This window comes from Stegostoma tigrinum, chromosome 14, assembly GCF_030684315.1.
Source record: "Stegostoma tigrinum isolate sSteTig4 chromosome 14, sSteTig4.hap1, whole genome shotgun sequence".
Lineage (NCBI taxonomy): Eukaryota > Metazoa > Chordata > Chondrichthyes > Orectolobiformes > Stegostomatidae > Stegostoma > Stegostoma tigrinum.
Genome location: NC_081367.1, coordinates 71,569,507 through 71,591,330, shown reverse-complemented (window position 1 = coordinate 71,591,330; position 21,824 = coordinate 71,569,507). Strand labels below are relative to the sequence as shown.

Sequence of the window (21,824 nt, the reverse complement as noted above, 5' to 3'; positions counted from 1 at the left end):
AGCCCTCCACTTCTTCCTGTCCCGCGGGCCCGACCAGTCCCCCTCCACCAACACCCTCATCTGCTTAGCCGATCTCGTCCTCATCCTCAACAACTTCTCTTTCAATCCCTCCCACTTCCTACAGATAAAGGGGGTGGCCATGGGTGCTCACATAGCCTACAAAGAGGCAGGCATAGCTTGGGCCTATGTGGAACAATCCATCTCCCGTAGCTACACTGGCCTTAAACCCCATCTCCTCCTCCGTTACATTGATGACTGTATCGGTGTCGCCTCGTGCTCTCCTGAGGAGCTTGAGCAGTTCATCCACTTCACCAACACCTTTCACCCCAACCTCAAGTTCACCTGGACCATCTCTGATGCTTCTCTCTCCTTCCTGGACCCCTCTGTCTCCATCTCTGGTGACCACTTTGAAACTGATATCTATTTCAAGCCCAGCGACTCCCACAGCTACCTAGAATACACCTCCTCCCACTCACCTTCCTGCAAAAATGCCATCCCCTATTCCCAATTCCTCCACATCTGCTCCCAAGATGAAGCGTTCCACTCTCGGACATCCCAGATGTCCTGGTATTTCAAGGACAGCAACGTCCCCTCCACAGTGTTTGAAAATGCCCTCGACTGCGTCACTTGTATTTTCTGCAACTCATCCCTCACACCCTGTCCCTACAATAATAACAAAGACAGAATTCCCCTTGCCCTCATGTACCATCCCACCAACCTCCAGGTTCAACATATCATTCTCTGCCACTTCTGCCACCTGCAATTTGATCCCAAAACGAAGGAAATATTTCCCTCCCTGCCCTTATCTGCCTTCCAGAGGGACCGCTCTCTCGGGGACAGCCTCGTCAGCTCCACACTCCCCAGTAGCCCCACCACCCCCGGCACCTTTCCCTGCAACTGCAGGAAGGGCTGCACCTGCCCCTTTCCCTTCCCGTGCCTCACCTCTGTCCAAGGCTCCAAACAATCCTTTCAAATCTGACAGATTTACCTGTACACTCTGCACCTTGGGCTGCTGTATCCGTTGCTCCCGATGTGGCAATAGCGGAGAGACAAGGTGCAGACTTGTGTGACCGATTCATAGAGCATCTGCGTTCTGTATGCTCCAATCAAAACCACTTTCTGGGGCTAATGGCCATTTCAACTCACCCTCCCACTCCCTCGGCGACATGTCCATCCTAGTCTTCCTCCAACGTCACAATGAGCCAACACACAAATTGGACAACATCTTATATTCGGCCTCGGGACATTACAGCCCAATGGCCTAAACATGGAATTCACCAGTTTTAAGATGCCTTATCCCATAACCGACCCTCCCTCACGTCCCTGCCTCCTTGACCTGACACAACCCGTCCATCTTCTTTCTCACCTATCTGCCCCACCCTTCCGATGACTGAGTTCCCCAATACCCTACTTGCATCCACTTATCACCACCCCACCTGCCTTCACCCAGCCCCAAATGCCCCCATTTATTTCTGAGCTGCCTTCCCCATCCCCGGTCCTGAAGAAGGGTCCGACCTGAAATGTCAGCTTTCCTGCTCCTCTGACACTGCCTGGCCGGTTGTGTTTCCTCCCGTTCCACACTGTGTTGCCTTTTAAATGTTGTAATTGTACCAGCCTCCACCATTTCATCTGGCAACTCATTCCATAAACGCACCACCCTCTGTGTTAAAAAGTTACCTCATAGGTAAAACATAGGTTTTTGAACCTTTCCCGTCTCACCTTAAACCTGTGTCCTCTAGTTCTGGACTCCCCTACCCTGGGGAAAAGACTTGCCTATTCACAATATCCATAACCCATATGATTTTGTAAAGCTCTATAAGGTCAGCCCTCAGCCTCTGATGCTCCACAGAAAATAGCCCCAGTCTATTCAGCCTCTCCCTGTAGCCCAAACCTTGCAACATCCTTGTAAATCATAACTCCCCTGACCTTTATTGCAGCCTTGCAGAAGGAAAGGAGCAGATTCTATTGGAAAGTATTTAATTGGGGGAGGGAGAACTACAATGTTATTGGGCAAGAGCTGTGGAACACCAATGGGAATCAGATGTTCTCAGTGAAATGTACGACAGAAATGTGGAGGTTGTTTAGGGAACACTTGCTATGAATGCTGGATAGGTTTGCCCCACTGAGGCAAGGAAGGGATGGTAATGTGACGGAACCTTGGATAACAAGACATGTAGAACATCTAGTCGAGAGGAAGAAAGAAGCTTACTCAAGGTTGAGGAAGCAAGGGTCAGACAGGGCTCTAGAGATCTACAAGGTAGCTTGGAAGGAACTGAAGAATGGGCTTAGGAGAGCAAGAAGGAGGTCTGTAAAAGCCTTAGTGGGTAGGATTAAGGAAAACCCCAAGGATTTCTATGCTTATCTGAGGAACAAGAAGATGGTCAGAGTGAGGGTAAAGCCAATCAGGGATCATGGAGGGAACTTGTGCACAGATTCAGAGGTGGTAGGGGAGATTCTTAATGAATACTTTGCTTCAGTATTCACCAGTGAGAGGGACCTTGACATTTGCGAGGGCAGCATGAATCAGGCAGATATACTCGAACAGGCTTATGTTAGGAAGGAGGATGTGCTAGTAATTTTGAAAAACATGAGGATAGATTAGTCCCCTGGGCCACACGGGATATACCCAAGGTTACTATGGGAAGTGAGGAAGATATTGCTGCCCCTTTGGCAACAATCTTTGCATCCTCACTGTCCACTGGAGTAGTACCAGAAGATTGGCAAATGTCATTCCCTTGTTCAAGAAAGGGAATAGGGATAATCCAGGAAATTACAGACCGGTCAGTCTTACTTCTGTGGTATGTAAATTATTGGAGAGGAATCTGAGAGATAGTGTTTATGATTATTTGGAAGAGCACAGTTTGATTAGAAATAATCAGCATGGCTTTGTGAGGGGCAGGTCATACCTCACAAGCCTTATTGAATTCTTTGAGGATGTGACAAAACACATTGATGAAGGTAGAGCAGTCGATGTGGTGTATATGGATTTTAGCAAGGCACCTGATAAGGTTCCACATGGTAGGCGCATTCAGAAAGTAAGGAGGCATGGGATTCAGGGAAATTTGGCTGCCTAGATACAAAACTGGCTGTCCAATAGAAGACAGAGGGTGGTAGTAGGTTGAAAGTATTCAGCCTGGAGCTTGGCGACCAGTGGTGTTCTGAAGGGATCTCTTCTGGGACCCCTGCTCTTTGTGATCTTTATAAATGACTTGGATGAGGAAGTGGAAGGGTGGGTTAGTAAGTTTGCCGATGATGTGAAGGTTGGTGGAGTTGTGGGTAGTGTGGAGGGTTGTTGTAGGTTGCAATGGGATGGAGAGCTGGGCAAAGAAGTTGCAGATGGAATTTAACCTGGAAAAGTGTGAAGTGATTCATTTTGGAAGGTAAAATTTGAATGCAGAATACAGGGTTAATGGTAGAATTCTTGGCAGTGTGGAGGAGCCGAGAGATCTTGGGGTTCATGTCCATAGATCCATCAAAGTTGCTACCCAAAGAGATCGGGTTGTAAAGAAGGCGTATGGTGTGTTGGCTTTGAATTGGCAGGGGGATTGAGTTCAAGAGCCGTGAGGTTATGCTGCAGCTCTATAAAATCCTGGTTAGACCATACTTGGAATATTGTGTTCAGTTCTGGTCAACTTATTATAGGAAGGATGTGGAAGCTTTAGAGAGCGTGCAGAGGAGATTACCAGGACGCTACCTTGAATGGAGGGAATGTCTTTTGATGAAAGGTTGAGGGAGCCAGGGCTTATCTCATTGGAGTGAAGAAGGATGAGAGGTGACTTGATAGAGGTTAACAAGATAGTGAGAGGCATAGATAGAATGTATAGTCAGAGACTTTTTCTTAGGGCGGAAATGACTGTTACGCAGGGGCATAATTTTAAGGTGATTGGAGGAAGGTGTAGGGGAGATGTCAGAGGTAGATTCTTCACACAGAGACTGGTGGGTGTGTGGAATGCGCTGCCGGCAGTGGCAGTGCAGTCAGATACATTAGAGACTTTTAAGTGACCCTTAGACAGGCACGTGGAGGATAGTAAAATGTAGGGTATGCAGGTAGATTGATCTTAGAGTAGGATAATTGGCCATTACAACATCGTGGGCTGAAGGGCCTGTACTGTTAAATGTTCTCGATCTTTCATGAACCCTCTTGAGTTTGACCTCAGTTTTCCTATCGCAGGGAGACCAAAAATTGAACGACTATTCCAAAAGTGGCCTCACAACATTCTATGCAGAGGACAAGTTAGAAGACAAAGTGGAGTTAGTAGGAACTGCCGATGCTGGAGAATCTGAGATAACAAGGTGTAGAGCTGGATGAACACAGCAGGCCAAGCAGCATCAGAGGAGTAGGAAAGCTGCTGTTTTGGGTCTGGACCCTTCTTTAGAAAAATTTTAGAACATAGAACATAGAACATAGAAAAGTACAGCACAGTACATGCCCTTTGGCCCACCATGTTGTGCCGTGGAATAATTCTAATCCAAAAATAAAATAACCTATCCTACATTCCCCTCAATTCACTGCTGTCCATGTGCATGTCCAGCAGTCGCTTAAATGTCACTAATGACTCCGCTTCCATGACTACCACTGGTAAACTATTCCATGCGCTCACAACTCTCTGGGTGAAGAACCTCCCTCTGATGTCTCCTCTATACCTTCCTCCTAACACCTTAAAACTATGACCCCTCGTGGCAGTCAATCCTGCCCTGGGGAAATGTCTCTGGCTATCGACTCTATCCATGCCTCTCATTACCTTGTACACCTCGATCAGGTCACCTCTCTTCCTCTTTCTCTCCAGAGAAAAAAGTCCGAGCTCAGTCAACCTCTCCTCGTAAGACAAGCCTTCCAGTCCAGGCAGCATCCTGGTAAACCTCCTTTGCACCCTCTCCAAAGCCTCCAAAAATTTTGGATTATATACAAAAATTTATGAATTTGTGAACTTGTGTTCATCCAGCTCTACACCTTGTTATCTCTGAAGACAAAGCAGGTGGTGTGATTGGTGGCATAAAGTTACAAAGGGACATTGATGGGATAAAGGAGGCCAAAGAAACTACTAGAAATTAAAATTCATTGTGGGGAAGTATGAGGTCTCTCTCCTTATATCAGAGAAAGATCAGTCAGAATGTTTTCTTAATGGTAACTGACTGGGAGCTGTGGGGGATCAAAGGAATTCAGGCATCCATAGGTACTGATCACTGAAAACTATTACATAGGTACTAAAGATAATTGAATAACATAACAGAATGTTGGCCTTTATCTCAAGGGAATGATGCTATTGGTGTTATCACTAGACTATTAATCCAAATAACCAGCTAATGTTTTGGGCTCATAAAATGTGAGGCTGGATGAACACAGCAGGCCCGTGCTCCTGAGATGCTGCTGGGCCTGCTGTGTTCATCCAGCCTCACATTTTATTATCTTGGATTCTCCAGCATCTGCAGTTCCCATTATCACTAATGTTCTGGGGACCTGGATTCAAACCTCACCATTACAGATGGTGGAATTTGAATTCCATTAAACTGCCATCATAACCTGGTCTGGTCTACATGTGACTCCAGACCCACAGTAATATGGGTGGCCCTCGAACTACCCTCTGAGCAATGAGCGATGGCCTATAAATGCTGGTTTGGATGGAGGCTCCAACATCCTGTGAATGATTTTTAAACATTTGAAAAATGAAAGTGAGGACATCATGTATCAGTTGTACTGAACATTGGTTTGAAACATTTAATGTTGTTTCTGACATTAGAGGTTAGGAGTGGCACAGGCTACGTGAGGCAAAGAGACTGAAGGGGCTCACAAAAACAGAAGTTGCTGGAAAAGCTCATCAGGTCTGGCAGCATCTGTGAAGAAAAAAATCAGAGTTAATGTTACAGGTCCGGTGACCCTGCCTCAGGACTTCCCAGTTCCAAAACGTTAACCCTGATTTTTTTTTTCTTCACAGATGCTGTCAGGCCTGCTGAGCTTTTCCAGCAACTTCTGCTTTTGTTCCTGATTTACTGCATCCGCAGTTCTTTTGGTTTTTATTTAAGGGGGTCATATTGCTTGTTTCTGATACAGATACTGATACAAGACAAATTTAGTCTGTTTGTCTCTGTAGAGGGTGCAAAATTAACAGACTAACAATAACTTAAAGCCAGTCTTTACCCCTTAGAGGGGATATGTATTTTAGCCAGACTTGGTACTGGAAGGCATTCTAAAAGTTGTGTTGATGTTAAAAAGAAATAAGTATGGAGCAATAAAGAGCAGATTCCAAAATTCTCCCAGTGCTATGTTTGAGACCTTTAGACAGTTGAAGGGGAACGAAGTTGTCATCTATCCACAGGGGCAGGTAAACACAGAAAACTTTGCAATGGCAGTAGATCCAAGAAGTTAATTACAGGAGTTCGAATCCGAAGTGCCACAAGAAACAAAACACCTCACGTGAGGCCCAAGATCAGTGAAGTGCATCAAATAGGTTCCCGGTTAGGGTCACTGGACCCGAAACGTTAATTCTGATTTCTCACCATAGATGCTGCCAGACCTGCTGAGATTTTCCCGAAACTTCTGTTTTTGCATCAAATCCCACACCGCACCAACTACACCACTCACCTTGCAAGCTGTTCAGTGCACTTTAACCAACCGGTCAAAAAACTTCCACCAATCACGACGGCAAGGGTCGGCATCACTGACCTGGCACAGCCAGAAGCTTCCACAGCCTGCACTCATTCAGGCAGGACTGGCACGTTATTCAAACAGCCATTCTTTGTTGTGGAACAAGTTGTACATAACTGAGGCAATGGCTCCCATCTAGCAGGGTCTGCCAAAGCTAGACTTCCTCAATCCCTTGCACGAGACCCTGAGCATCATTGTGGAGTGGTCAATGTTGGTAGGCATTGGCTGGCACCATTGAGGATGATGCCACGCTCTCGCTAACCATCATTCTGGTTTGACATTTGCCCTCATCCCTGCTCCGTCTGTGAATTTACAAACTGAAGATGGTGCAAACATATTGCACTTGCTCAACCCACCCTCCTCCCCTCACAATATCCCTACCCTTGTACCTTTCTTTCTCCAGATACCTAAGGGCTGCAATGTGGTTGGGTGGTGGTGGGAAAGAAAAAAATACACTAAAGAAACACACTCAGCTACCAGTTACAGACAATGTTCTTACGTTAGAAGATAATTTAAAAAGAAACAGAATGTTGGAATTATTCAATTGTTCAGGCAGTGACAGTGCAGAAAGAAACAAGAGTCAATGATCGAAATCTTTTAGAAAGAATATCTTAAACAAACAAGCGTAATCCCAAAAATACCAACTCTCATTGCAAATCTTCTCTGTGCTCCGAGATCACTGTTGATGCACTGCTAGAAATCAGTCACTGCAGTCGAAATAACATCTCAGTGTTAAGCTTGCAAGTAGCGAGATGATAATGAAGTGGTGAACACTAATCTTTTACTCCTTATTGGATTTGTCTTTCAATCCTTTTTATAAAACTGAAGATTAAACTGAAATGACATTGAATATCAGATTGAAATTACACTGCTACAAACCCAAATGCTCGTCTCAGTATTGAATGGACAAACTGTGTCTGTTGTGTTGCCAATCTCACTGAATGCACAGACAGTCTGTGAACAAAGATTCTTTCATTGCACTGAAGGGCCTCTTTCAGAAATACCTAGATGGAGGCATGTAGACACGGCCAAATCACATGGACCAACCTAACTTATGTAAGCCGGACAACGGCTTATATTTATACCAGTTACAGCTTGGACAGAGTCCCATTAGGAAAAAGCTTCGCAAAGTTTCATCCTGAAATAAAATCCACTTTTTGTCATGAAAACAGTACAGATAGATACTGGCTGCAAAGCACAAAGTACTGCTGTTTGTACTTGACCTACCCAAAGCAACGTTGTTTTCACTGAAGATAAGTTTATGAATTTTTTTCCCCCGCTTTATTCATTCACAGGATGAGGGCATCGCTGGTTAGGCAGCATTTATTGTCCATGCCTAATTACCCAGAGGGCAGTTATGAGTCAACCACATTGCTGTGGGTCTGGAGTCACATGTAGATCAGGCCAGGTAAGGATGGCACTTTCCTTCCCCAAAGGATATCAATTTGAACAGGCACTGTTGGTGTCACTCTGCACCAGTGACAAAGCAGCTAACTGGCCCCCTAACAGAAAATGGAAGTACTCTTTGAAGAATGATTATTGGCCAACTTTGCATCTCTGACTCGTAGTTTATGAGCATACTGAAAGCACTTGATGTTGAACTCGGTAGATAGGTGTGAAAAAGATTAGTTTTTCCTGACAACCAGCTGCCACGATAGAATGTGAACCCAGATCCCCAGAACATTACCTGGGTCATTGCCTCCATAATGAAGGACTCTCCTTTTCATCAGGTGAAGTAACAATACTCCGAGAGCTTGAGACTTCAAATAAACCTATTGGACTGTAACCAGGAGTCGTCTGATTTCTAAGAAAAGTGATAAAACGAGCGATATCACATTGCCACACTTTTTCACACCTATCTACCGAGTTCTACATCAAGTGCTTTCAGTATGCTCATAAACTACGAGTCAGAGATGCAAAGTTGGCCAATAATCATTCTTCAAAGAGTACTTCCATTTTCTGTTAGGGGGCCAGTTAGCTGCTTTGTCACTGGTGCAGAGTGACACCAACAGTGCCTGTTCAAATCCCTTACCAGCTAAGGTTAGCATGAAGGACTCTCCTTCTCAACCTCTCCCCTTGCCTGAAGCATGGTGGCCCTCAGGTTAAACCACCACCAGTCATCTCTCCAATGGTCCAGTAGAAATGCAATGATTTTGCCTTTTTACTCTCTGCCACTCTTCTCAGCCTCGTTATCCTTATGATGTAACAGTCATCAACTATATCTTACTGTTTGCTTTAGACTGATGCTTGACAATGTTGAGTAACTTTTAGATGGATGGTGTATGAAAGATCCCATCAAGCTGTTGAAGCAGAACAGGGGAGTAGTGCATGGCTTTCTGGCCAATATTTGTCCCTCAATTAACTTCACAACAACAGTTCTGCTCTTTGTGAGGAAGAATAGAGCGATAGACTATTTTCTAAATGGAGAAAGTGTTTGGAGTTTGAGGGAGAAAGGGACTTGAAAGTTCTAGTTCAGGATTCACTTAGGCTTAACATGCAGGATCGGTTGGTAGGTATGAAGGTAAATGCAATGCTAGCATTCATTTCAAGAGGGCTAGAATACAAGAGTAGTTTTGGACTGCAAACCGAATGAAAAATGTGTTAGCCTGGGTGGGGGGGATGGGGGAATCCAGTGAAAGTTTACAGGACTAATGACAGGGATGAAGATTGTCCTCTGAGGAGTGGTTGAGAACTCTAGGTTTGTACTCAACGGAGTTTAGAAAGATGAGGGAGCATCTGAAATTTAGAATATGGAGACCTGGATAGAGTGGACATGGAAAAGATGTTTCCACTAATAGGAGAGACTAGGACCTGAGGGCACAGCCTCAGGATGAAAACATGACCCTATAGAACTGAGATGAGAAGGAATTTCTTCAGCCAGAGGCTGGTGAATCTGTGGAACTCATTGCAGAACTTGGCTGTGGAGGCCAAGTCATTGAGTGTATTTAAGACCAACAGACTCTTGATTAAGGGGATCAAAAGATATTGGAAGAAGGCAAGTGAATGGGTTGTGAAAATATATCAATCGTGATTGAATGGCAGAGCAGAATTGATATGCTGAATGGCCTAATTGGCAGCCATATGTTATGGTCATATGGGTTATCTAGCTGTTTTCAACTCGCTGCTTAGGAGAGCTGGCTGTGTGCAAAATGACTGCCATGCTTCCTCACTTGGCTGGATGGCAGGTTTGCAATACGGAGTGACATCGACAGCATGGGTTCGATTCCCACATCAGCGGAGGTCACCATGAAGGACTCTCCTTCTCAAACCCTCCCATTATCTGAGACATGGTGACCCTCAGGTTAAACCACCAGCAGTTGTCATTCTCTAATGAGAGAGCGCAGCCCTATTGGTCTCTGGGACTGTGATAACTTTACCTTTTACCACAGTGAATACATTTACAAAGTATCTACTTAGTTCAAAAGTGCTTTGGAGAATTCAGGTGTTCATATTATAGAGGAGGTCGTGCAGCATGTCTTAAATGCATAAAAAGGTGGATAAAACCCCAGGATTTGATCAGGTATACCCTAGAACCTTGTGGGAAGCTAGGGATATGATTGCTCGCCCCTTGCTGAGAGATTTGTATCAATAACCACAGGTGAGGTGCTGGAAGACTGGAGGTTGGCTAAAGTGATGTCATTACTTAACAAATGTGGCAAGGAAAAAACAGGGAACTACATACTGGTGAGTCTGACGTCAGTGATGGGTAGGTTGTTGGAGGGGACTCTGAAGGACGAGACTGATTAGGGATAGTCATGGCTTTGACAGTGGGAGATGGTGTCTCACTAACTTGATTGAACTTTTTGAAGTGACGAAGCGGATTGAAGAAGAGTGGTGAATATTGGGTCTATATGGACTTCAATAGGATGTCTGCAGAATATCTTGTCTAACCTCCTTTAGGGAAGGAAACTGCCATCCTTACCTGGTCTGGCCTATACATGACTCCAGGCCCACAGCAATGTGGTTGACTCTTGAACTGGGCAATTAGGGATTTGCAATAAATGCTGGCCTAGCCAGTGATGCCCTCATCACGTGAATGAATATTTTTTTAAAAATGCATGGTAGACTGGTTAACAAAGTTAGATCACAGGGAGAATTAACAATTTGCATACAAAATTGGCTAGAAGGTAGGAGACAGATTGTGGTGGAATATTGCATTCTGGACAGGAGGCCCACTGGTGTTAAACAGGGATCGGTGCTGGGTCGACCGCTTTTTGTCATTTAAAGAAAAGATCTGGATGTGAATAAAGGAGACATGGTTAGACAATTTGCCATTGACACCAAAACTCATGGCATGCTGAACAGTAAAGAAGGTTGCCTCAGAATGCAACAGGACATTGATCAGATAGGCTGAGGAATGACAACGAAGTTTAATCTAGTCAAATGCATGGTGCTAATTCTGGTAAGGCAAATCAGAGCAGGACTTATACACTTAATGGTAAGGTCCTGGGGAGCTGAACAGAGACACCTTGGAGTGCAGGATCGTAGTTCCTTGAAAGTGGAATTGCAGACAGACAGGGGAGGAAAAGCGGCATTTGGTATGCTTGCCTTTATTATTCAGAGCATTGAGCATAGGAGTTGGGAGGTCATGGTGTAGCTGTACAGGGCATTATTGAGGCCACTTTTGGAATATTGTGTTCAATTCTGGTCTCCCTGCTACAGGAAAGACGCTATGAAACTTGAAAGGGTTCAGAAAAGATTTTGCCATGTTTGGAGAGTTTGACCTCTAGGACAGGCTGGGGTTATTTTCCTTGGAGCGTTGGAGGTTGAAGGGTGACCTTATGGAGGGTTATGAAACCATGAGGGGCACGGATAGGGTGGATATTCCAGATCTTTTCTCCAGGGTAGGGGAGTCAAAAACTACAGGACATAGCTTTTATGGTGAGGGGGCAAGATTTAAAGGAGATCTAAGGGGGGTAACTTTTTCATGCAGAGGGTGGTGCTTGTATGAAACAAGCCGCCAGAGGAAGTGGAGGAAGCTGGTACAATAGCAACATGAATAGGAAGGGTTTAGGAGAGATACAGGCCAAATGCTGGCAAGTGGGAGGAGAGTAATTTGAGATATCAGGTTGGTGTGGGTAAGGTGGATCGAAGGGTCTATTTCCATGCTGCACAGCTCTATGACTCTAAACGCATTACAGAAATGCAAGACTTTGTTAAAATAAATCATCTAGACCCCAAAACGTTAGATTGCCGTCTCCCCGTGGATGCTGTCTGATCCACCGAGATCTCCAGGATTTGTTGTATTCAGCACAGATTCCGGCACCTGCGGTAGTTTATTCCAACTCTCTTTGTGCTCGTGCAAGCTGAGTGAAGATTTTCTCTCAGTCTGGCCTGGAGAACTACAGGCATGTCAGTTAGGGTTAGATTGAAACTTCGTCTCAGACCTTGAAGAACACATTCCAATTCTATTAAATTTCCCATCCACCCTCTACTGAACTAATTAACCAGACCAGGCAAGGCTTCAACGAAAAATTTCAAACATGCTGTATTCCCTCAAATTAAAAGTACGATACTGAAAACTTTGCATGTTATCAATCTAATCTTGGCCAGTCACTAATTTTTTACTTTTTTTTTTAAAAACAGTCTTCATTATATTTGGCAACAGGTGCACAGATATTTTACGCTCAAATGGTTTCAATTCATCAACACAAAGGCCAAACCTAATTTTCAACATATTTTTATTTAAACTTTTGAGCACTTGGCAGAATAAGTTAACTTTGCCCTCCAACAGGCAGGTCATGCACAGTACACTGTACTGTGGCCACGGTTGTGTATCTTGTAGCTTCACTGAGGATACTCATGCTGATTAAGTATCACTGGTCTAACACTACAACAGAATATAAACTGCCCAGAGATGTAATTGTTCAAACAGCAACATTTGATTTGTGTTTACAGGTGAACAATCAAGACAAAGGAAATGCTCTTGTACAATACATATGGCACTGGACCATCTTTTACAAACGGCATTTTAGTTTTGTGACGTTAAAGAAAAAAAAACTTTGCACAGCAGGTTTAAAAAAGAAACAAGGTAGGTTTTCAGATGGGAAAGACAATTAAAGAAACTCAAGAAGCAGCTCATTTATTCGGCACTTGTCTCTTTTGAGAGTGCATAGTCACCGAGGGTGTAACTTGCTCTAATCAAGAGTAACCTGAGCAGATTGATATTTGATTTACGTAATATGCTTCTCTGATCATTCTGCTAACAGACTGGCCTATTGCTCCTGGATTGTATTTTGTTCCTGTTTTACGTGTAAATACTGCGAGCCTCACCCACTTGTTGCATTTCTCATGTACAAGCGTAGTTGCTTTTTAAACAGACAATATAAACTAGCATGTAAATAGAAAACCCTCCAATCCGCTTTGTAAACAGACTAACTGTGCAGTGATGATAAAATCTGTCCTCTGTACTTGTGTACATGAGGTAATACACACAGTATTGCTGGGCTTCAGAAGGACTGAACTGGTAAGTTTTCAATAGCAAGAGGCAGTTTCTTAACTATTTTGAAGGAACATTTTGCCTACTATTACTTCTCACTCTCTTTAAATCAAATACGTTCAATAGAAATGTGGTTTTAAAATAAAATTATTACTTTTCAACTGCAAGAAAATTTGAGCATCTAACATTTTGGAGTAGAAATTCATCCCCAGTGGAAGAGCAAAAATGAGCAATATTGGATCAGCAGCTGGTATTATACAGAAATCCTGATATCAGCTCAATGCAACTTAATATCAACCCCCACATAATGAGCAGCTAATCCAAAGTCAGCCACTCTGCCTCACCATCTGAGACAAGTTTCTATCCCATTATATCATGTTCGCGTGTTCAGTAAGTCAAGCCTCTTGATTGTATTTTGGGTTGTTCAAGAAACTGCAGTGTCAACAAAGCTCTATGGATCAACAAAAGACACGGCGATGTATCTTGTTCCATTTGTGGTTGGAAGCCCTTCGTGAAGATGTGTTAGTCTTCCAGGATGCATAAAACTCCAGCCCTTCCTGGGGGACTCAACAGCACAGTTATAACGATGGAATTTGCAACCTCCACCCTGGAATGAAAAAAACAATTTAAACTTTCGGTGTTTTTAAATAGCTCAAATGTATTCCATTGTGCAATACTGAAGAATTGTTACCATCACAGCCTGTGTTAAGCATTGTACACAAACAAGCTCAGAAGGACAAAACACCATATATTCTTCGATTTCTAAATGACTGCTTTCTTTTTCAGTGAGATGTGACAATTTCTGCAGTGGATGTAATATATGAAATATATTTTCACATCTACCCATCATAGAAATAAATACTTAACAGTGAAATAAAACTTACGAGGCCGTAATGTAATCATAAATAAACCAAAAATAAAAATGGAAGTTGCTGGTAGAGCTCAGCAGGTCTTACAGCATCTGTAGCTGATCCTTGAAAAGCAACGGAACTTTAGATATTGTAAATCTGAAACAAAAACAGAAATCGCTGGAAAAGCTCAGCAGGTTTGGCAGTATCAGTGAAGAGAAATCACAGTTAACGTTTCTGTTCTGAGGAAGGGTCAATGGACCAAAACATTAACTGTGATTTCTCTTCACTGATACTGCCAAACCTGCTGAGCTTTTCCAGCAATTTCTGTCCTTGTTTCAGATTTACAACATCTAAAGTTCTGTTGCTTTTCAAAAATCAGCCAGGATGCAATGGGAATTAGGTGGTGACCAATAATTAAGTGATTGACTTATTGTTGTTACGTACCAAGATACAGTGAAAAGTGTTGTTTTACATGCTCTACAGCAGAACATACCATACAAAGAGCAGAATACAGTCTTATAGTCGCAGAGAAGGTACAGGGAGAGATCAGAATTAACATTTGAGAGGTCAGTTCCGCAGTCTGATAACAGCTGGGAATATAACAGTGAGAGTTAATAGGTTCTGAAGACCTTATAACTTCAAACAATTACAGCACAGTAGGAAGTCATTCAGCCCACCTACCTGCGCTGGTCAATAAAGATCCAATCAAATATTGCATTTTCCAGCTTTTTGTCCAATTAGTATCACAACCGAGTCTTTAAATACTACTTAATTGTTACAAGAGCTTCTGATTCAGCCATCCTTATCAGCCAGGGGTTCCAGGCTCCCACCACCCTCTGGATGAAAACATTTTTCCTCAACTCTCTTCTTAGCCTTCTCCCTCTTGAGTTACGATCTATTGCTGCTGGATTCATTAGCATTTTGGGCATTCTGCATGTACGTGTTTTTTATAGTAAAATACATAATCAAAACCTTGGGGTGGCACAGTGGCTCAGTGGTTGGCACTGCTGCCTCACAGTGCCAGGGACCCATGTTCAATTTGACCCTCGGGTGGCTGTCTGTGTGGAGTTTGCACATTCTCCCTGTGTCTGCGTGGGTTTTTAATTGGGTGCTCCGGTTTTCTCCCAAAGTTCAAGCATGTGCAGGCTAGGTGGATTGGTCATGGGAAGTGCAGGTTTACAGGTATCTGGGTGGGATGCTCTTTAGCAGGCCAGTGTGGACTTGATGGTGTGTGATCCTAAGGATTGTTTTGGATCACTGAATATACCACTCTGCTAATGGAACTGAAGTGCCTTCCCATCCACCCTGTCTGTGCCCCTCATAATAGTCTACAGCTCAATGAGGCCGCTGTTAACCTTTGTTGTTCTGAGGAAAACAACCCCCGATCCCATCCTTATAATTCTGTCATGCTCAGTGTCATGGTAAATCTCTGCTGCACCCTCTCCAATGCAATTGCATCCTTCTAGAACTTCACACCTTACTCCACTGTGGCTTAACCAACATTTTATACAGTGCCAGCATCACTTCCCTACACTTGTATTCTGCAACTCGGCTAATAAAGGCAAGTAATCCTTAAGCCTCCTGAACCATCTTATTGCCATGCTCCGCTGCCTTCAGGGATCTCTGGATATGCACCGTCTTGTGATGCTGGGTACAGTACTTGTGGAATGGGAGGCCAGAAGTTAGAATTTGGTGTTTGCAAAATGCTAGGTGGACAAGCATTGCATGGTCCCTTTAAAAGATGATGTGCTTTTCCTGTGCTTAGAGATTTAAAATGGATGTCCATGAGCAGCAGCTTGAAAGTTTGCAAGACAGAGTACCAAGACTGTATTATTTGTAGTAAAATGCGGTACAGTGAGCAGGCCAAGCAGCAGTTTTTAACCAAGACAACAGGCTTTTGCGTTTACCCAAGTAGTTTGAAGCATGCACTTAGATACCAAAACAAATTAAATTTAAATCTGATGGTTTTGACAACATAGGACCAATCCTATTGTAAGAAATATTGATACATCATCAAACGTATAAAGGAAGGGGGCATTTGGACAAAGCCACAGAATTGCCATCTGCCAGAGCTAATAGCCCTCAGCTCTCAAGAGAGAATTGCTGGCTCTCTCAGCGTCCTATACCTTAAAGAAAGCACCATCTAAATACCAATAATACGAATGGTACAACTAGCCAATATTCCTGACAGAAGTAGTGATGGAGAAGGCACAATGTTCTGGGAGCCATGTAACCTGGTTGTAATTTTGAGATAACAAGGTGTCAAGCTAGATGAACACAGCAGGCCAAGCAGAGCAGGAAGGCGATGTTTCGGTCTTGGACCCTTCTTCAGACCCATTTTAGAGTCTAGAATTAGTCTAGTCCAGGCAACATCATGGTGAATCTCTTCTCCAGGCTCTCTAGTGCAATCACATTCTTCCTATCTTATGGTGACCAGAACTGCATTACCTCAACAACATTCCCAGGTGCTTTCTCAAAAAAAAATCATCAAATTTATCAAACACGGCCTTCCTTTAACAAATGCATGTTGATTATTCCCAATTAATCTCTGTCTTACCAGGTGCAGGCATGTTCTGTCCCTCAGAATTGGTTCTAATACCATTCTCAACATGGAGTTTGGACTGACCCACCTTTCATTTCCCAGTCTATCCCTGGCTCAACGTTCGCAGTTCTCTAGGGCAGTGGCTGGTTTACTATGTATACTGTTAGCAAATATGCCAACTATTTGGGAGTATAGCAGTCTTCGGAGATAATGAACAAACTCTGATATATTATCTTTGCAGATACTTGGATGGCATTTACAATCGAGAAATTCTAACTGCTGTTATTGGGACGTTGGATGCCTTCAAGGCAGAGATCGACAAATTCTTGATCTCATAAGGAATCAAGGGCTACGGGGAGAGCGCAGGGAAGTGGATTTGAAATGCCCATCAGCCATGATTTAAATGGCAGGGTGGACTTGACGAGCCGAATGGCCTTACTTCCACTCCTACGTCTTATGGTCTTCTGATCAAAGATTAATACATGGGGAAATAAGCTCTTTTGCCAACTGCTTCTAAATGCAGCAGTTTGTAAAATGATGTGATAATTAACAATTTAATTAATTGATGCTAATTTCTGTCATTGGATGATGTTTCTTACATGACATATTTACTTAGAGTACTTCAATCACCCAGTCCATCATGCGAGCCAACCTCCCATCCATCGATTCCATCTATAAAATTCTCGCTGCCTCAGGGAGGCAGCCAACATCAAAGATCCCTCTCACCCTCGTTGTAATTTCTTCCAAACTCTTCCATTGGGCAGAAGATACTGAAGTTTTAACACATGTACCAACACATTCAAAAACAGCAGCATGGTGGCTCAGTGTTTAGCACTGCTGCCTCACAGTGCCAGTGACCCGGGGATGATTCCAGCCTCAGGGGATTGTGTGGAGTTTGCACTTTCTCCTCGTGTCTGCGTGGGTTTCCTCAGTGTGCTCAAGGTTCCTCTCACAGTCCAAAGATGTGCAGGTTAGGTGGTTTGGCCATGCTAAATTGCTCTGTAGTGTTCCAGGTGTGTGCAGGCCAGAAGCGTTAGCCATGGGGAAATGCAGGATTATAGGAACAGGATGTGGGGGTGGTTGTCGGCCTGAGATCCTCTTCCGTGGGTTCGTGTACACTAGATGAGCCGGATGGCTTGTTTCCACACTGTAGGAATTCTATTCTACGGATACTAGCTTCTTCCCCACTCTTTTCCAACTTCTGAATGGATCTCTCAAATTTCAAATCTAATATGAACTTTGATCGTTATAATAATGGGTCAATAATGCAGCCATACCATGGTATTCCTTGCTCTGTTTTGTTACCCTAATTACTTTATACGGTACAATCTGCTTGTACAGCACGCAAAACAAAACTTTCACTGTATGTAGGTGCGTGACAATAATATTTAAAAAAAACTGCCACGTTATGGTCTTAAGTAAACACCAGGCAAAATGAGGGAAATTTGAACCAGAAATTTATTTTCCAAAAGGAGTGTAAAATGAGGCTTTTTGTAGCCTTCCCAATCTTCTGATTTCCCAGTGCTCTTGGCCACTTTATAGGCTGTCTCTTTTTCTTTGATACATTTCCTGACTTCCTTTGTCAGCCATGGCTGTCTAATCCCACCCCAGATAATCTCTTTTCTTTGGGATGAACCTCCGTATTGTGTCCTCAATTACACCCAGAAACTCCTGCCATTGTTGCTCTACTGTCTTCCCCGCTAGGCCCTGCTTCCAGTCGATTTTCGTCAATTCCTCTCTCATGCCCCTGTAATTACCTTTATTTAACTGTGACACCATTACATCCGATTTTGCCTTCTCTCTTTCAAACTGCAGACTGAACTCTACCATATTATGATGGCTGCCTCCTAAGTGTTCCCTTACTTTAAGGTCTTTTATAAAGTCTGGCTCATTACATAGCACCAAGTCCAGAATAGCCTGCTGCCTTGTGGGCTCCATCACAAGCTGTTCCAAACTGCCATCCTGCAAACGTTCCATGAATTTCCTTTCTTTGGATCCACCGGCAACATTATTCACCCAATCCACCTGCATATTGAAGTCCCCCATGATCACTGTGACCTTGCCTTTCTGACATGCTCTATCTATTTCTCGGTGCATCTTGCGCCCCTGGTCCTGATCACTGTTAGGAGGTCTGTACATAACTCCCATTACAGTTTTTTTTTTGTTTTGTGGTTCCTCAACTCCACCCACAAAGACTCCACACCCTCTGACTCTATGTCATTTAGTGCCGTAGATTTAAGTTCATTCTTAACTAACAAGGCAACCTCACCCCCCTCTGCCCATCTCCCTGTCTTTGATATGTTGTGAATCCTTGGATGTTTAACTGCCAGTCCTGAACTCACTGCAACCATGTCTCTGTGATGCCTACCACATCATAATCATTCAAGAGGATTTGTGCTGTTAATTCATCTGCTTTGTTGTGAATACTACGAGCATTTAGATAAAGTGCCTTAATGCTAACTTTCTTATCATTATTAGAGAGATTGGAATTCCTAAGATGTCTTAAGTTATCTTTCCTTTTTGCTGTATTTCTAGTCTGCCTCGAGCTTAAACCCACCTGTACACATGCTATCCTGCTGCTTATCTTTCCATTTAACTCCATACTCCCTGTCTCTTTCACTTTCCCTTCCCCCCGACTCAGTATAGCGGAGTATAGAATGCTCAGATGTCCTTTGATAGTGACCATAATCACACCATCTGAAAGAATATCTCTGAGGCAGATCTGAAACTTATAGTAATGTTAGCAATATCACTGAAAACAGGATTATAAATCAGGGCACGTCAGATATCACCTGCACATGGTAGGTTGTCTGTAGGAGTGGAAATGGAGTTAAAAATCTGTCTCAAATAGCAATGTGAAATGAGGCGAATCTAATTGACTATAACCAGATTTTATAATAATGATGATGCATATCTCATTAAGAGGTTCAGCTCATTGACTTTAACGTGAGCTATTTGCTGGGACCATGGATGATGTAGGGAAAAACTCAATCCAAGACAACACAGATAAGATGAAGAACCTTTGCAACCATGCAGCAACAAATCCTATAATGAAATTTGACTAAACAAAGACATTAGGGCTATGATTGGACACGATGATGCATTGACAGAATAAAGACAATATGTTTTTACTTAAAACCAGGCCCTGATCTTCACTACAGCAAAAGATTTTGGATGCTAGAGATTGGAATAAAAATAACACTAGAAAAATTCAGCTGGTGCAACTTTATTTCACCTGCGGCATTTTGCAAACTCAACAGTCAGCAACTGGTCCAGGCAGCAGTGCCCACATCCCTGAATGGATAAAAGAAAATCAGCATAAAATAACTGAAAATGGTTCTCAGTTTGCCAATAAAACAGCCGAGGAAGATTTTGAGCAGGCAACAGCAGCTGTTTGATGTTGAGCTATACGCTCGAGCAATTTTTTCAAGAGTTTTTTTAAAATTCATTCATGGGATGAGGGTGTCACTGGCCAGGCAGCATTTATTGCCCATTGGGCAGTGAAGAGTCAACCACATTGCTGTGGGTCTGGAGTCACATGTAGGCCGGGCCAGGTAAGGAAGGCAGTTTCCCTTCCTAAAGAAAACTCGTGAACCAGATGGGTTTTTCTGCCAATCGACAGCAATTTTATTTTTGTAGCTCTTTGCCTGGTGCATACTGTCATAAAGACTATATCCTGCAGAAATTAGGATATGGGGAACACAATGATAGGGAGTTGGTGTACATCCAGGATGGGTGAGGATGATGAGGAAGATTGTGGGGAACATTGGGGTGGAAGAGACATGAATGAGGGGGGAAAACCAGGGTTAATAAATGTTACAACTCACGAAATTCCCAGATCACTTTCAAGGAGGAGCAGAATGTTAATGAGTCAGTTAAAAGGCTAAATGCATTTCCTCCTCTGGCTACTTTCCAGTTCGGAAAAATGAAAAGGTAGAGTAGGAACTTAAATATACTTAAAGGCCAGGACACAGAACCATACACCACAGAAACTGGCCCAACCAGTCCATGCCGAACATAATCCCAAACTAAATCATGCCGGCCTGCTCCTGGCCCCTATCCCTCCAAACTTTTCCTATTCATGTACTTACTCAAATGTGTTTTAAACATTATAATTGTAGCCACATTCACCACTTCCTCAGGAAGTTCATTCCACACTCTGTGCCTCTCATGTCTTTTTTAAAATCTCTCTTCTCACCTTAGAAATGTGTCCCCTTGTCTTGAAATTCTCCCATCCTAGGCAAAAGCAGTCTACCTTCAACTCTATCTACACCCCTCATTATTTACTGAACATAGAACATAGAATATTACAGCACAGTACAGGCCCTTCGGCCCTCGATGTTGTGCCGACCTGTCATACCGATCTCAAACCCATCTAACCTACACTATTCCATGTACGTCCATATGCTTGTCCAATGACGACTTAAATGTACCTAAAGTTGGCGAATCTACTACCGTTGCAGGCAAAGCGTTCCATTCCCTTACTACTCTTTGAGTAAAGAAACTACCTCTGACATCTGTCCTGTATCTTTCACCCCTCAATTTAAAGCTGTGCTCCCTCGTGTTCACCATCACCATCCGAGGAAAAAGGCTCTCCCTACCCACCCTATCTAACCCTCTGATTACTTTATATGTTTCAATTAAGTCACCTCTCAACCTTCTTCTCTCAAATGAAAACAGCCTCAAGTCCCTCAGCCTTTCCTCGTAAGACCTTCCCTCCATACCAGACAACATCCTAGTAAATCTCCTCTGCACCCTTTCCAAAGCTTCCACATCCTTCTTATAATGCGGTGACCAGAACTGTACACAATACTCCAAGTGCGGCCGCACCAGAGTTTTGTACGGCTTCACCATAACCTCTTGGTTCAGCAACTCGATCCCTCTATTAATAAAAGCTAAAACACTGTACGCCTTCTTAACAGCCCTGTCAACCTGGGTGGCAACTTTCAAGGATCTGTGTACATGGACACCGAGATCTCTCTGTTCATCTACACTGCTAAGAATCTTACCATTAGCCCTGTACTTTGCCTTCTGGTTACTCCTATCAAAGTGCATCACCTCACACTTAGAACATAGAACAGTACAGCACAGAACAGGCCCTTCAGCCCACAATGTTGTGCCGACCATTGATCCTCATGTATGCACCCTCAAATTTCTGCGACCATATGTATGTCCAGCAGTCTCTTAAATGACCCCAATGACCTTGCTTCCACAACTGCTGCTGGCAATGCATTCCATGCTCTTGTCTGCATTAAACTCCATTTGCCACCTCTCAGCCCAGCTCTGCAGCTTATCTATGTCTCTCTGCAACCTACAGCATCCTTCGTCACTATCCACAACTCCAGTGAC

General features: G+C 43.5%; 1 protein-coding gene across 2 annotated transcripts in view; it reads right to left on the bottom strand.

The window, feature by feature from the left end:
- Positions 1 to 12,307: 12,307 nt before the first annotated feature.
- Positions 12,308 to 21,824, bottom strand: part of plod2 (procollagen-lysine, 2-oxoglutarate 5-dioxygenase 2) — a 147,487-nt gene continuing 137,970 nt past the window's right edge. For both annotated transcript variants that reach the window (XM_048542003.2, XM_048542004.2), the window contains one exon: positions 12,308 to 13,689. In XM_048542003.2, the coding sequence (XP_048397960.1) occupies positions 13,534 to 13,689 (156 nt within the window). In that variant the 3' untranslated portion in view covers positions 12,308 to 13,533. The remainder of the gene's footprint in view (positions 13,690 to 21,824) is intronic.